This window comes from Arvicanthis niloticus, chromosome X, assembly GCF_011762505.2.
Source record: "Arvicanthis niloticus isolate mArvNil1 chromosome X, mArvNil1.pat.X, whole genome shotgun sequence".
Classification (NCBI taxonomy): Eukaryota; Metazoa; Chordata; class Mammalia; order Rodentia; family Muridae; genus Arvicanthis; species Arvicanthis niloticus.
The window spans coordinates 80,691,842-80,705,334 of NC_047679.1; the positions used below are offsets into that span (position 1 = coordinate 80,691,842).

The window sequence follows — 13,493 nt, forward strand, 5'->3', positions numbered from 1 at the left end:
AGATGGAACTGAGATCATTCTTAAGTGAAATAACATGATTTGTCGGGGGGATAGATAGAAGGGGGACAATATTGGGGGGGAAGGGGCATAATGAAATTAAAAGCAAAGATTGAAGGGGTGCACACGGACAAAGCATGTGACAACACATGTATGACAGTGTCACAGCAAAATAAACAAAAGAAAACTAAGTTAGGGCAGCAGAAGTGGCTCAGCTGTAAAGGGATTTGCTACAAAGCCTGATGACCTGAGTTTCATTCTCAGGATCCACAGGATAAAAAAAAGAACAAACTCATACAAGGGCCTCTCCACTATAATAAATAAATGTAAAAACCAAAATATTCTTTAAGCTTACAATGAAACCAGTTCCTCTGTGCACTAAACAAAAAACAATCATAAATAAAATAACTGCTTTTTCTTCTATGTCTTCTGAATTTTCAGTTAGAAATCACAGAACAATTATTTATTTAAATTCTATGATTTCCTAGAGTACATTTATGGATTCCCATTTTTTCACATTTACCTTGTTGAGTTAATTTAGTCTAGATATGCATCCAACTATTTTGCAGTGTCTATACAGTTGTCCATTACAATTTATTGAAGTACATTTTTACCCACTGATAAAAGATACAATCTTTATATCATATTCAAAAACAAGAAAAATGGAAGAGTAATTTACAGAGACAAACAAGCAAATAAGATGGGGAGATGGAGCCCATTTTTTTATTTGGGGTGGAAGTTTTTCATCCCCTTGGATTGTACAAGACAGGAGTCTCGTCGTGTATTTTGAATTCATGCCTTCCCTCCAGGCTTAGTTTCCTGAGTTCTGGGATTACAGATACTCATACCATACCCATCTTGAGTGGGGAATCTTCATTTATTTCCATGCTCACTAATCTGTTCAGGACTTACCTTATTTTCAGGAATTAACACTGGCCATTTGTGTTTTCCCAGAAAAATTACAGATTTTCACATGCATTATCTGTCTATGTATCTACCTACATTTATCATCTATCTATCATCTATCTATCTATCTATCTATCATCCATTCTTCCATCCATCCATCCACCCATCCATCTAGGTTTTCCTAGATCTATCTGTCTGTCTGTCTGTCTGTCTTGGTTTTCCTAGATCTATCTATCTATCTATCTATCTATCTATCTATCTATCTATCTATCTTAGTTTTCCTAGATCTGTCTGTCTGTCTTGGTTTTCCTTTCTATCTATCTATCTATCTATCTATCTATCTATCTATCTATCTATCTTTTTTTATTTTTCCAGACACGGTTCCTCTGTATAGCACTATCCATCCTGGAACTCACTCTGTGGACCAGGCTGGCCTGAAACTCAGAGATCCGCCTGCCTCTGCCTCCCAGCACCAGGATTAAAGGTATGTGCCACCACTGCCAGACTCAAATATTTGATTTTAGAGCAAGCTCTAAGGAGTACTTTCTTATAACTGGAAAAAATATCAGAGAGTGTGATGGCATATTTTGGGAGACATTGCCATAATATCACGGCCAGTCTGGTCTATGTAGTGAACTCCTAGCCAGACAAGGCTAGTAGAGTGAAACCTTGTCTAAAACACAAATCTTTATAATGTATAGTTAGTCTGCGTTATTATTTATGGCTATATTTTTATGTTTTTACTCTTTTATGTTCTTATTTACCTATTTTTCATAACATTTATCTGCCATATCTTTTACTCTGTTTTGTAATTCATTGACATATAGTAACTTTTGAGACAAGGTCTCACTATGTATTCGTGCCCAGCCTGGAACTCACTCTGTAGGCCAAACTGGCTGAAAACTCAGAGAGATCTTTGGACCTCTGCCCTCCTGATTGCTGCATCACAGCACCTGGCTGGATTTTTTAATATTAACACTTGAGACAGGATGTCACTATAAAGAATTTCATATATACGCACAACATATTCTGCTTATATTCAGCCTTCCTACTCCTCCAAAACCTGTTCCATATCCACCCCTTGGCCCTCCCCCTCCCAACTTCATGTCTTCTTTTTTGTAATAACCCATCAAGTCCCATTTGTGCTGCCTATATACACATGGCTGTGGGACTATCTACTGGAGCATGATCAACATAACAGGGACCATATCCCCAAAGAAAACTTACTCTCCTTGTCCTGACAATCATCAACTATCAACAGCTCTTCACGTAGGGGCGGGGGCTCATAAGTTCCTCCCTCTTCCATGGTAGAATGTTGGCTGGCTACAACCAACAATCACAGATGCTGTGAGTTCATGAGTGCAATGTGGTCCCGTCATATTGAGAATACAATGTTCCTCCCAGTTCCTCCCTAAACTCTACCTCTTATCTTTCCCCTCTTTTTCAAAGTTCCCTAGGCCTTGGTGGGCTTATCTTCGGCTAAGCATTCCACCAACACATATTCTCTGCACTTTGACCAGTAATGAGAAAACATAATTTAAAATTTTAAAAACACACAACAAAGTACCATCTCTTCCCTGTTAGAATGGTTAAGGTTAAAAAAGAAAGTTAGGGGCTGGCAAGATGGCTCCAAGCCACCAAGCTTTGATAAACTAAGTTCAACCTCCAGGACCTACAAGGACAGCAATTCCCACAAGTTGTCCTCTGACCTCCCTACATACACTGAAGTACACACACACACACACACACACACACACACACACACACACACACCATAAATAACTAATTAAATAAATGTAAAAATACTTTTTAAATAGAAATGTGGACTTGGTGGCATACACTTATAATCCCAGGACTTGGGAGGTAGAGATAGGAGGACTGAGAGTTCAGAGCCAGCCTTGGCTACAGGAATCCTTGTCTCAAAACAAACATACACAAGCAAATAAGATAGTTCAGCAGGTACAAAAACTTACAGCCTAAGCCTTGGGACCTGAGTTTGATCCCCAGCACCCAAGGCTGAAAGAAGGACAAAGCCAAGTCCCAGAAGTTGTCCTCTGACCTCTACACATAAGCCTTAGCGCGCGTAACTCTCTACCTCCCCGCTGACATTAATAAACTATTTCAAATTAAACTGAATACCAAAACACTACTAAAAATAAACAGATGCAATATAACATGCTAACAAATACCTGGAAAAGAGGGAACTTTTTAAACACTGTTGGTGGGAATGAAAATCAGTGCAGTCATAATGAAATACCATATCGAGTTTCTTCAAAAAAAAAAAAATGAAAAATAAATCTACCAGATGACACAACTGTACCACTTCTTGGAAAAGCTGAAAGGGAATTAAATCACCATATCAATGAGATACCTGCATTAAACATTTCTTGCTACATTATTCCCAACCAAGCAAGATTTCTATCAATAGATGAATGGATAGAGAAAATGTGGTAAATAAACACTGAGTTATTATTCAGCTATAAAAGAGAACAAAAGCCAAACATTTGTAATAAACTGCTGGCAGAGGAAATAATGTTAGGTAAAATAAGCCAAGGAGTCAGTCATATAATCTCTTATATTCAGAATCTTTTAAAAGGTAACCAGATCCCTACTTTTCAACATGTTTTTTGGGTTGGGAATTCACTAGTGTCACGAGCATATCTCTCTCTCTCTCTCTCTCTCTCTCTCTCTCTCTCTCTCTCTCCCTCTCCCTCTCCCTCTCCCTCTCCCTCTCCCTCTCCCTCTCCCTCTCTCTCCCTTTGTGTGTGTGTGTGTGTGTGTGTGTGTGTACGAGCATAAAGACCAGATGGAAACTTCAAGTGTCATCTTCAGGAATGTCATCCACCTCATTCGAGATAAGGCCTGTCATTAGCCAGGAGCTCACTGATTGGGCTAGCCTGGCTGGAGCAGGCTAGCCCTATTTATATCTCCTTAGTGACGAGATCACCACACCTAGCATTAAATTTTTTTTTTAAAAAATTGTCCTTCATGATTTGAGAGAGTTGATTGTTCTAAAATACTATATTAAAATTTTTCTTGATCATTAAGATTTTTGGTGCTCTCTTAAAACATTGTGCCCAGACTGAGTATCTGAGTTGTCTTACCCTTGACAAACCCTTATAATGAATTCTTAACATGATATAAATCAGTGACTAGAGAAATGGCTTCCCAGTTTAGGAGCATTAACTAAGGACACAAGTTTAGTCCCCAGCATCAGTTTGGTAGCAAACAACAGTCTGTAACTCCAGCTCCAGGGTGTCTGGTGCTCTCTTTTGGCATGCATGGACTTGTGTGAATATGCGGTGCACATAAACTTATTAAGGTTCATACACGGAATTTAAAAAAAATATTTTAAAGTGGTATATTGAGCAGGGTATAGTGGCACACACCTTAAATCTAAGCACTGAGAATTCACAGGCAGTCAGATCTCTGTGAGTTCAAGGCCAGCCTGGTCTACATAGTGAGTTCTAGAACAGCCAGTGCTATATAGTGAGACCCTGTCTAAAAACAAACAAACAAACAAACACAGATAAATGAAGTAGTATAATGTTTATTTTTCTTTGTTTCTCCACATTTTCCAAATTATGCACAAAAAAGCATGGATTACTCTGATTTTTTTAGAAAAGTAATTTTGGTTTTCAATTTCTCTTAATGACACTGGGTCTTTATCCCATGCTGGCTTCAAACTCACTTACTACATAGCCAAGGGTGATCTTGAGCTTTGAATCCTCCTGCCTCTACCACCCCTGCTCAGTTTTATATGGTGATGAAGGTAACCCCATGCGTCATGCATGGTAGGCAGTTACTCTACCAACTGAACTATATCCCCAGCTCATGGAAAAATAATACTGAAAAAAAAAAGCAGAGGCAAGACTCACTCAATGAAGTTCCTTGTGCTTTCACCATGGGGCTTGCAGGAAACAAACACTAGAGTGTGGATGGCCCTGCAGTTCCGGATGGCTCGCACCACTCTGTAATCTGAAGGAGTAAGCACCTTGTTAATAAATATACTTAACCCACTGCAGTCCCTATTATTCCAAACCTCACTAAGGACTACTGAGGAATGGAGAAGCTACTTCAGGGCTACCTCACAGGGAGCCCTTAAGCCTGCTATGGGAATAAAGACACAGAACTGGTGGGCACCATGGGGGAAGTGGACAAGCCTACACATGGGGAACAGCCAAGGTGTCCACTCTCCTTACGCAGTCCAGCACGTGCAGGGTTCACCACAGCAACAGTCAACTTCTCATCTTTCTGTGACTTTAACAGCTGTGGCAAAATCGTCTCTGCTCTGCCAGCATGAAACTCACAGTTGGTGACACCTGTGGAAGACACAACTATGTGGCATAACTGGAGCCCACCAAGTGGGAAGCTGTTGGCTTTAGAGAACCATACAGCAGCCAGAGTCCTGCCTGTCCCTTTGGCTCCAGTGTACCTCTGAAGAGCAAAGAAAATGCCCTTGGACCTGCTACGGGTACTTCTCCTTGGAAAGGCTGAATGAGCCTTCCAGCTGAAATGCTGAGACAGATAGCAGGAAAGTACCCACACCACAACAAAACCTTTGCCTTTCACTCAAGTGCACTTCCTGGGCCATCAGTTTTCACTTGGGACCTCAAGACCTGTCTAAAAGTTGGGCATGTTTGCACACATCTATAATCCCAGCACTTGGGAGGCAAAGAAAGAGATAAAGGCTTTCAAGCCAGTCATAAAAGACAAAAAAAAAAATCCTGAAAGGTTTGCCTGGAAGAACAATAAAGGACAGAATGCAAACGATTTTCTACATTGCAATTTGTCATTTTATTTAAGGAAAAGGTTCTGTTTTTTTTTTTTTTTAACTTTGTAGGTTTGTTTGGCTTGTTTGGTTTAAGACAGGGCCTCACTATGTGGTCCTGGCTGGCTTTCAACTCACTATATAGACCAGGTTAGCTTTGAACATACAGAAATCCACCTGCCTCTCCCTCTGCCTCTTGAGGACTGGAATTAATGCCAGGCTGAAACTCTACATTTGAACCTGATTGTATTGGCTCTGATGCCTTCAGAGTGGAATTAAAGCAGGTTCTTCTATTATGTTCAACACTTCAGCACTTCCCTTCCTACTAACTAGGCTCGTACTTGCCTTGGGCTCATTTTGACAATAAAAAAAGAAAAAGTCATTAGGACCTCTTCTAGAAAACACCAAAATCTTTCTATGGCTACTCTAGAACTCAGGCTCCCTATACTTTGGAGCTACAGTAAGTCCCCCTTTGCATACTAACAACTGCACTTCTGTTTCTTTGTTTTTGCGGTGCTGGCGAATGACCCCTTGAGTGTCATACATGCTAAGCAAGCAGTCTGCCACTGAGCTATATCTCTAGCCCCTCACTCAACTCCATCTCTTAATTTCACCTTAGACTCTATCTAGGTACCATTGAAGGCTGCAGTCCACCTGGCATCCTCTACTGCCTGCTCCACCAGCTCAATGCCATGAACCTGAGAGGCCCGCCGTGCCAGAGAGAGGCCGATCACACCTGGAGAAGTAAGAAAGAACAGGAGATTATTTTTGTGTTTTAAACCAACATGGTTATATTTATACCATCAACACTGCCGCCCACCTGCCACCCTTGAAAAGACTGTAAGTTCTGGATAGATGGCATTCGAGACCTAGACAATACATAGACTCTTCTTAGGGAGGCCCCTTGCCTGTTCCACAGCAAATGTCTAGGAGGATGCTGTCAGAGTTTACTCCACTCAGCTCCCCGATGGTCCGATACAGCATCTCTGCACCAGCAGTGTTAATCTGGAAGAACGCATCTGGAGAGATTCGAATCTTCAAACCCAGAAGATCTTCAAAGATGTGGGGCTCCCCAAACAGGAGCTGGTAGGGGGACTGCTGATGGCTGCAACGGGTCATGGTGCTAGGAAAGAAAAAAGAAAGGCAGCATTTTAGACTGATAGACAGTAATACATACCTCTTACTGCTTGGTTGGAAGGGGTAGCCCAAGACTCTTATCTGGGAGACACAGCTTCCTCACCATGGCCCTGAGACTTCTGTATGAGTTCCACTCTTGAGGGATGGGAGGTACATGTATACACTCTTTTTATAATTTTTTGTTTTGATTTTGAGAAGTTAAAGGCAACCATATGCCACTTCCCTTTATAGTCTAGCCTGGGTTATGGATGTGGCTAGCATCTGAAAGGCAGATCTAACTAGCTTATGAGCCTCCACTCTCAGTAGGATCAGCAGCAGCAAGCAAACTATAAACCCAGGCTATGGCAAGCCTGCAGCCTCCTACTTCTGGTCTGGCTGCTCCAGGCTTACCTTTCCTGGAAATAGAGTGAGGTCAATTCACAGACCGCTCCAGGGCCTTTAGTGAAAAAATCCTTCAAGGTCACCTTCTGAACACAGAGCTCCTCCTGCCCAGAACAGGAAACCAAGAATCAAGTAAAGACTCATCTATGACAAATTCTCTTGCCGTTAGCTACAGTAACCAGCCCCGCAGGAGTCAGACAAGACAACACATTTCTCAAATCTTATTATAAATAACACTTAGCACAAAGCAATGTTCCGCAGGACAAAAACAACAACAGGCTATTTTCACATCTCAGTAGAAGAGCTGCTTGACTTTTCAGCTTTTGACAAGTCTCATACAATGGAACTGGCACTTTCTCTAGTTTGAGGCTCTAATAGTTTTCTACAGGAAGTGTGAGTTATTCTTATAAACAAGAAGCTAAACTAAGCTCCTGTCCCATCACGCACAGAAAATAACCTTTCAAATCCCTTCATATTTCTCTGCTTTTGCTATCCCAACCACCCACACAAGTATCACCTCAGAAGATGTGAGTCCTAGAAGAAATGAAACAGGAAACAGAAAAGAAAGAACATGGTGGGCGCCTGCCGGCCAGAAGGCTGAGTAGGTAAAGGTGCTTGCCATCAAGTTGAATGACCTGTGTTTAATCCCTGGAACCCATATGGTGGAAAGAGAGAGAACCTGACACACAAGCGATTCTCTGACACCCATTGAAATGTAAAAAGAAAATAGTGAACATGGTAACTCCTTCTTTCTGAAAACAGAACTATTAAAATTCTAATATTGCTATAATCACTAAAGACTAGCTTGGCCCACAGACAGAGTTATAAACCAAGTCAAAGTTATAGAATTTAAAACACCAACCAGGCCAAGAATCAAAGGACTCAGAGCCAAATCCTAGCTTTGTAGTTAACTGACTCTTTCACCTTCCATCGACTAAGCCTCCATTTGTTAATCTAGAAAACGAAGGTGATAGCATTCCTCTTCCGTCTACCTACTTCATGAGCTGGTGGAGATAGCCGACTCAGTATAGGGATGTTTCCATATGAGGCTGCCTGTGTTGATTAGGGTTTTGTTGTTTTATCAACAGGGCTGATGACAGTGTGATCTAGGAAGAAGGAGCCTCAGTTCAGAACCTGCCTCCATAAGAATTACCTATGGTCATGTCTGTTGGATATTTTCTCAATTGATGCTTGTTTTGAGAAAGCCCAGCCCACCACTTTGGGTCATATGATCCTTGGCTAGGTGGTTTTTAGGTATATAAGAAAGCAAACTAGAGGCTGGAGAGTTGGTTTTGTGGTTAAGAGCACTTGTTGCCATTGCAGAGGACCTGGGCTTGATTCCCAGTACTCACGTGGTGGCTCACAACTGTCTGTAACTCCAGTCTCAGAATCCAAAGCCCTTTTCTAACCTTCCTGGACACTAGGTATACACATGGTACATATGTATACATGCATACACTCGTACACATAAAACAATTTTCTAAATCTAAAAATAAAAGCAAAATTTATCTAAAAATATCTAAAAATTATCTAAAAATAAAAGCAAATCATAGGAAGCAAGCCAGTAAGCAGCCTTTCTCCCTGACTTCTGCTTCAAATATTACCTCTAGGTTCCTGTCTCGAATTCTTGCTCTGACTTCCCTTCCTGTTACTCTGTGAGCTATAAGGGGAAATATATCTTTTCTTCCTTAAGCTGCTGTTAGTCATGTTGGGTTTTTTTTTTTTTATCACAGCAATAGCTAGCAGACCAGAACTCAGTCTGAAAGTGTTACGTGTATTTACAAATGTAAAGCATAATCTGGAAGGCTGCTTGGCTCCCTACTGTACTAGTAGAGTGTGTGAAGTATTTAGATTATAAAAGTCAGACATGCAGATCTCCATGAAAAAAGCTCTTGGATTCAATTGAGTCTACTACTGTGAGTAAAGTTCATGTGAAAATACTTGGGAGTTCATGTACAATAATTATGTGGGGTAACCTAGCCAGTCTTTGTGATTTGATTATGTCAGTTATATTCTTACCAACACTTCATCCTCAAACCTACTCTCTAACCTACACAAATATTTTATGGCTGTGTAGTTTCTGCCATAAAACTTCAACAAACAGAAGAGGGCTTCATACCTTGCTAGGCTTACCTGACTTAATCCCTGGGGATGAAAAGTGACAATAGCCATTGTGTGGCCTTGCCTATTGGTTCGAACTATGAGTTCACGCCAGTGTCCACCTTCATGAAACAGAAGGCAGGGTTCCACTGAAGACTGTCGAAGGAATATTTCGTAGTACTAAGAAGAAACCAATATTAAGTTAAATATAGACAGAAGAAACAAGTCCCACAGCTCATTATTCATTCTGACTCCCCAAAATGCATATGTTGAAGCCTTTACCCCCAGATTCTCAGAACATGACTCTATTGAAAACAGATCTTTAATGAGGTGAGAAAGGAAGTCAGGCATGGTAGTTAACATACTTAAAGGACTCAAGAGGCTGAGGTCAGAGAATCTCAAGTTTAACATTATTCTAGGTGACCTAGTGAGACACTCAAAAGTACATGAAATTAAGAGGAGGCTGTTAAGCACTCTTAATTCAATCTGAGCAGCATATTTGTAAGAGGAGAAAAGGTAGGGGCAGGAATATAGGTCATCCGGTAGAGTACTTGCCTGGTATACAGGAAGTACTGGGTTTCCCATTTCCAGCACTGTATTAAAAACTGGGCATGCCAGCACATACTTGTAATACCAGTCAGCACTTGGGATCAGAAGTTCAAGGTCATCCTTTGTTGTAGCAGAAAGCGGCTATCAGCTTTGCAGCCATCTCGAGCCATATACCCTGACATGAGACTTGGTTTTCAACGGCTTACAACAGCTGAGCACACTCTGATAAATATCTTATTTATCCCACATATCTTGTTTTGCTGTTTAGTGCCCCCAGCTGCAAGGCGCATGTGGTACCCACGCCTGCAAGGCATGCGGTGCACTGCTATCCACGCTATACACGCCTGTAAGGCTTATGTCATATCCACACCTGCAAGGCACGTGGTATCTAGCGCCTACAAGGCACATGACAAAGTGTATAAATACCCCGGACTTCCCTTCAATAAGGGAAGACAATAGAAAGAGACAATAAGAGAGAAGGGAGACAATAAGAGAGACATGAAGAGAGACAATAAACGAGAAACTGGACTTGATCACACACCCTGTCTTGTCTCCATTCTTCGTGTCTCTTGCTAGGTCCTGACCCGTGGACCAGAGCAACAGAGCAGGCCGGGACATTTTGGCACCCAAAGCGTGGAGCAGAACAGTCTGCAACACAGTAGCTCCAAGCTGGGCAGTAACGGCCGCAACAATCCTTGTCTACATAACTAGTTTGAAGCTAGCCTGGGCTACATGAGACCCTGTCTAGAAGAAAGAAGGAAGAGGGAAGAAGGAGGATGAAGAAAGAAGAAGAGAGGAGGAGGAAGAGGATGAAGAGGAAGAAGAGGAGGAGGAAGAGGAGAAGAAGAGGAAGAGGAGGAAGATGAAGAAGAGGAGGAAATGTGAGCACACAGGAAATCACAAGGACTAAATATGCAGAGAAAAGAGCATGTGGGTCCACAGCATAAAGATGGCAATAGGCCTGAAGAAAAAACAAACCTGCCAGACCCTGCTCTTAGATATATAAGTTCAACACAGGAAAGAACTAAAGTTCTGTTGTTTATCCCTCTGGCCTGTGGTGATTTAAGTAGCCCTAAGAAGAAAAGTGACATAAAAATATGTTCTTCACCAGCTGTGTTAACACATATCTATAATCCTAGCACCCAGGAGGCTGAAGCAGAAGAATTCGGAGTTCCAGACTTGCCAGGGCTACGCAGTCAGCCCTGGCCCTATGCCCTTATGGAGGAAATCACCATTCTTTACATTCTAAACTCCTAAGTGTCATGAGGGTTTAGCATTATATCCTTAATCTGGCACATAATACATGTTCAATAATATTTTTGAAAGTAGGTATGGATGGATAAATAAATAACCTATTCATACGCAAGACCTTGGGTTATTCTATATGTGATACTGAATACAAAAGGTTTCCATTTCTATGGATTATTCCTGGCACAGCTTCCTAATGCTTTACTAAGCTGACATGATTCATTCTTACTTATAACTTCCTGGTGCAAGCCTATCATTTCTGTCACGTACAGTCAGAAAGCAGCTGTATTAGAGCTTAGTTCAATCCTCCATATCCTCCTGGAAAATGCAAGTGGAACACAATTCTACTTAGTTGCTGTGATTTCAATTCCGTAAAGTAAAAAACAGGGATGGAGCTCATTGGTAGAAGACTTGGTAACTTGCACAAGGCCCTGGGCTTGGCTCATTAAACCACACCAAAAAAATTTGTTAACACAAAACTTGGTACTACAATAGGGCACACTGTCTGATTTATGCATGTCATTTATTCTCACATTACATAAAATCTAAGTCTACTACATTTTCAATCAAATCCAAGATTTGCAACTTCTATGGAAGAAGTTACAGCAAAAAACAGTGCTACCTGCAAAGAGAAGATCAATGAAGGCTATGCTTTATAATTTTTTCTATAAGTTCCTATACAGAAGACATGTTTAACTACACTGAACATATTTTTCAAATCTTGGGTGTTAAGGTGTGGTCTGTTGTATTGTAATGCTAAATTCTGTCTAGTTGCCTCACAACCAGTGAATTCTCACAGTTTCTAGCTTTTGTTGTCTCAACCCTGTTCCTTAATTTAAAACTATTGGTTAAATAAAAAATGACTACAGCCGATTACTGGAGGGATTAGAGGTAGGTGGATTTTTGAGTTACCTGGTTAGGGGTTGCAGGTAGAAAAGAAAGGACACTTGGAGGGGGGAGGAAGTCGCCATGAGAGGACATGGACCATGAACACATGGCCAGGAGAAATAGCAAGTATTTGGGGTACATCACTGCAAGGTAGCCAAGACATCAGTTAGAAGAGTAGATTGAGGACCAACTCCAGTAATTGTCAAAGCCAAATAAAATAACCATAGTCTGACCCTCATTAATTCACAACCTAGGTGGGGATACGTTTAAATTGGTTCAACTACACTTGGGATTGAAATTTTTTTCTTGACTCTATACTCCCTATCAGACAAATTGCTGCTTCTTTTTTTCACTCTGTAACCAAACTCACAAGGACTATATACACCCCCTGTCCCCAATCCTCCTCTTTAACCACTTGAGTAAGGTTCCAACCACTACACCTAAACTGTTCGCATTGAGATCACCAACTACCTGGTCCTGAAGTCCAAGGGCCCACACTGGACACAGCTGGGAAGTGTGTCTTATCATGTTTTGGCTCCCAGAACACAGCTATCCTACTTCCTCTGATAACTCCATTTCAGCCCTGTTTACCAGCTTCTCCTCTCTTCTCAGATTGCTGGCGCAAGCAAACCCTACTCTACTGGCAGTCATATAAAAGAACACCACATACAATGACGTATATCATACTTGATGATGATAATATATGATTGCTAACTGCCTTGTGTATTCCTTATATTATACTCTTTATTATTTCATAGTATATTACATATAAATAATGCTCATTGTAAAGCATAACAATGAATGACCGTCATTTATCCAGTGTTTACAACAGCTCATGCTTGTATCATTTTCCCTTGTGCTTGATTATTCTTGTGTTCTTTTGTTTGCTCTGCCTCTACAGACACCAGGCTGAACCCATACCGTGGAGCTTAAGTGTTAAATAGGCCACACCACACAAGTTTGTATAAGTACACTCTACAATGTTCACATTAGAATGAAATCACCTAAGGCTGCATATCTCACAAAATCATTCTGTTGACTCGGTCACATTAAAAGTCTCTGAACAATAAATGCCAAGGACAATGGCACAAACCTTTAATCTCAGTAATTGGGAGGCAAAAGCAGGCAAATCTCTGAGTTCACGGCCAGCCTGATCTACAAAGAGAGTTGCAGGACACGCGGGACTACACAGAGAAACCCTGTCTTGAAAACAAAACAAAAATGGATTTCTAAACAAGAAATGGAACAGTCACTGAGTGAAAAGAAAGCAAGAGAATATGAGGCACTCTTTGCTATCTGTGCATCTGACAGGAGACTAATACCCAAACTATATAAGGAACTCAAATATTAAAGACCCAAAGAACAAATAACCACACAACGAATGGTCAAATTTAATGGTCAAAATTACAGTTCTCAAAAGTATAAATGACTCAAAAGTATTTTTAAAAAGTATAAATAAAAAGCAAATATGGGGCCCAAGCCCATATTTATAACGTTCAGTATCCTTAGTATCACA

The 13,493-nt window shown here is 40.9% G+C and overlaps 1 protein-coding gene across 10 annotated transcripts in view; it reads right to left on the reverse strand.

The window, feature by feature from the left end:
- The window catches only part of Trmt2b (tRNA methyltransferase 2B), a 92,265-nt gene that overhangs the window by 46,674 nt on the left and 32,098 nt on the right, over window positions 1-13,493 (reverse strand). For 3 of the 10 annotated variants that reach the window (XM_076918843.1, XM_034486278.2, XM_076918844.1), the window contains exons 7-12: window positions 9,326-9,472; window positions 7,202-7,296; window positions 6,583-6,797; window positions 6,309-6,410; window positions 5,106-5,225; window positions 4,782-4,881 (exon numbers count right to left, since the gene is read on the reverse strand). In XM_076918843.1, coding sequence (XP_076774958.1) covers window positions 4,782-4,881; window positions 5,106-5,225; window positions 6,309-6,410; window positions 6,583-6,797; window positions 7,202-7,296; window positions 9,326-9,472 — 779 coding nt within the window. Of the gene's footprint in view, window positions 1-4,781; window positions 4,882-5,105; window positions 5,226-6,308; window positions 6,411-6,494; window positions 6,798-7,201; window positions 7,297-8,188; window positions 8,299-9,325; window positions 9,473-13,493 lie in introns of those variants that run through there. The other 7 variants (XR_013106019.1, XR_013106020.1, XM_034486281.2 and 4 more) reach the window with 7 other exon arrangements.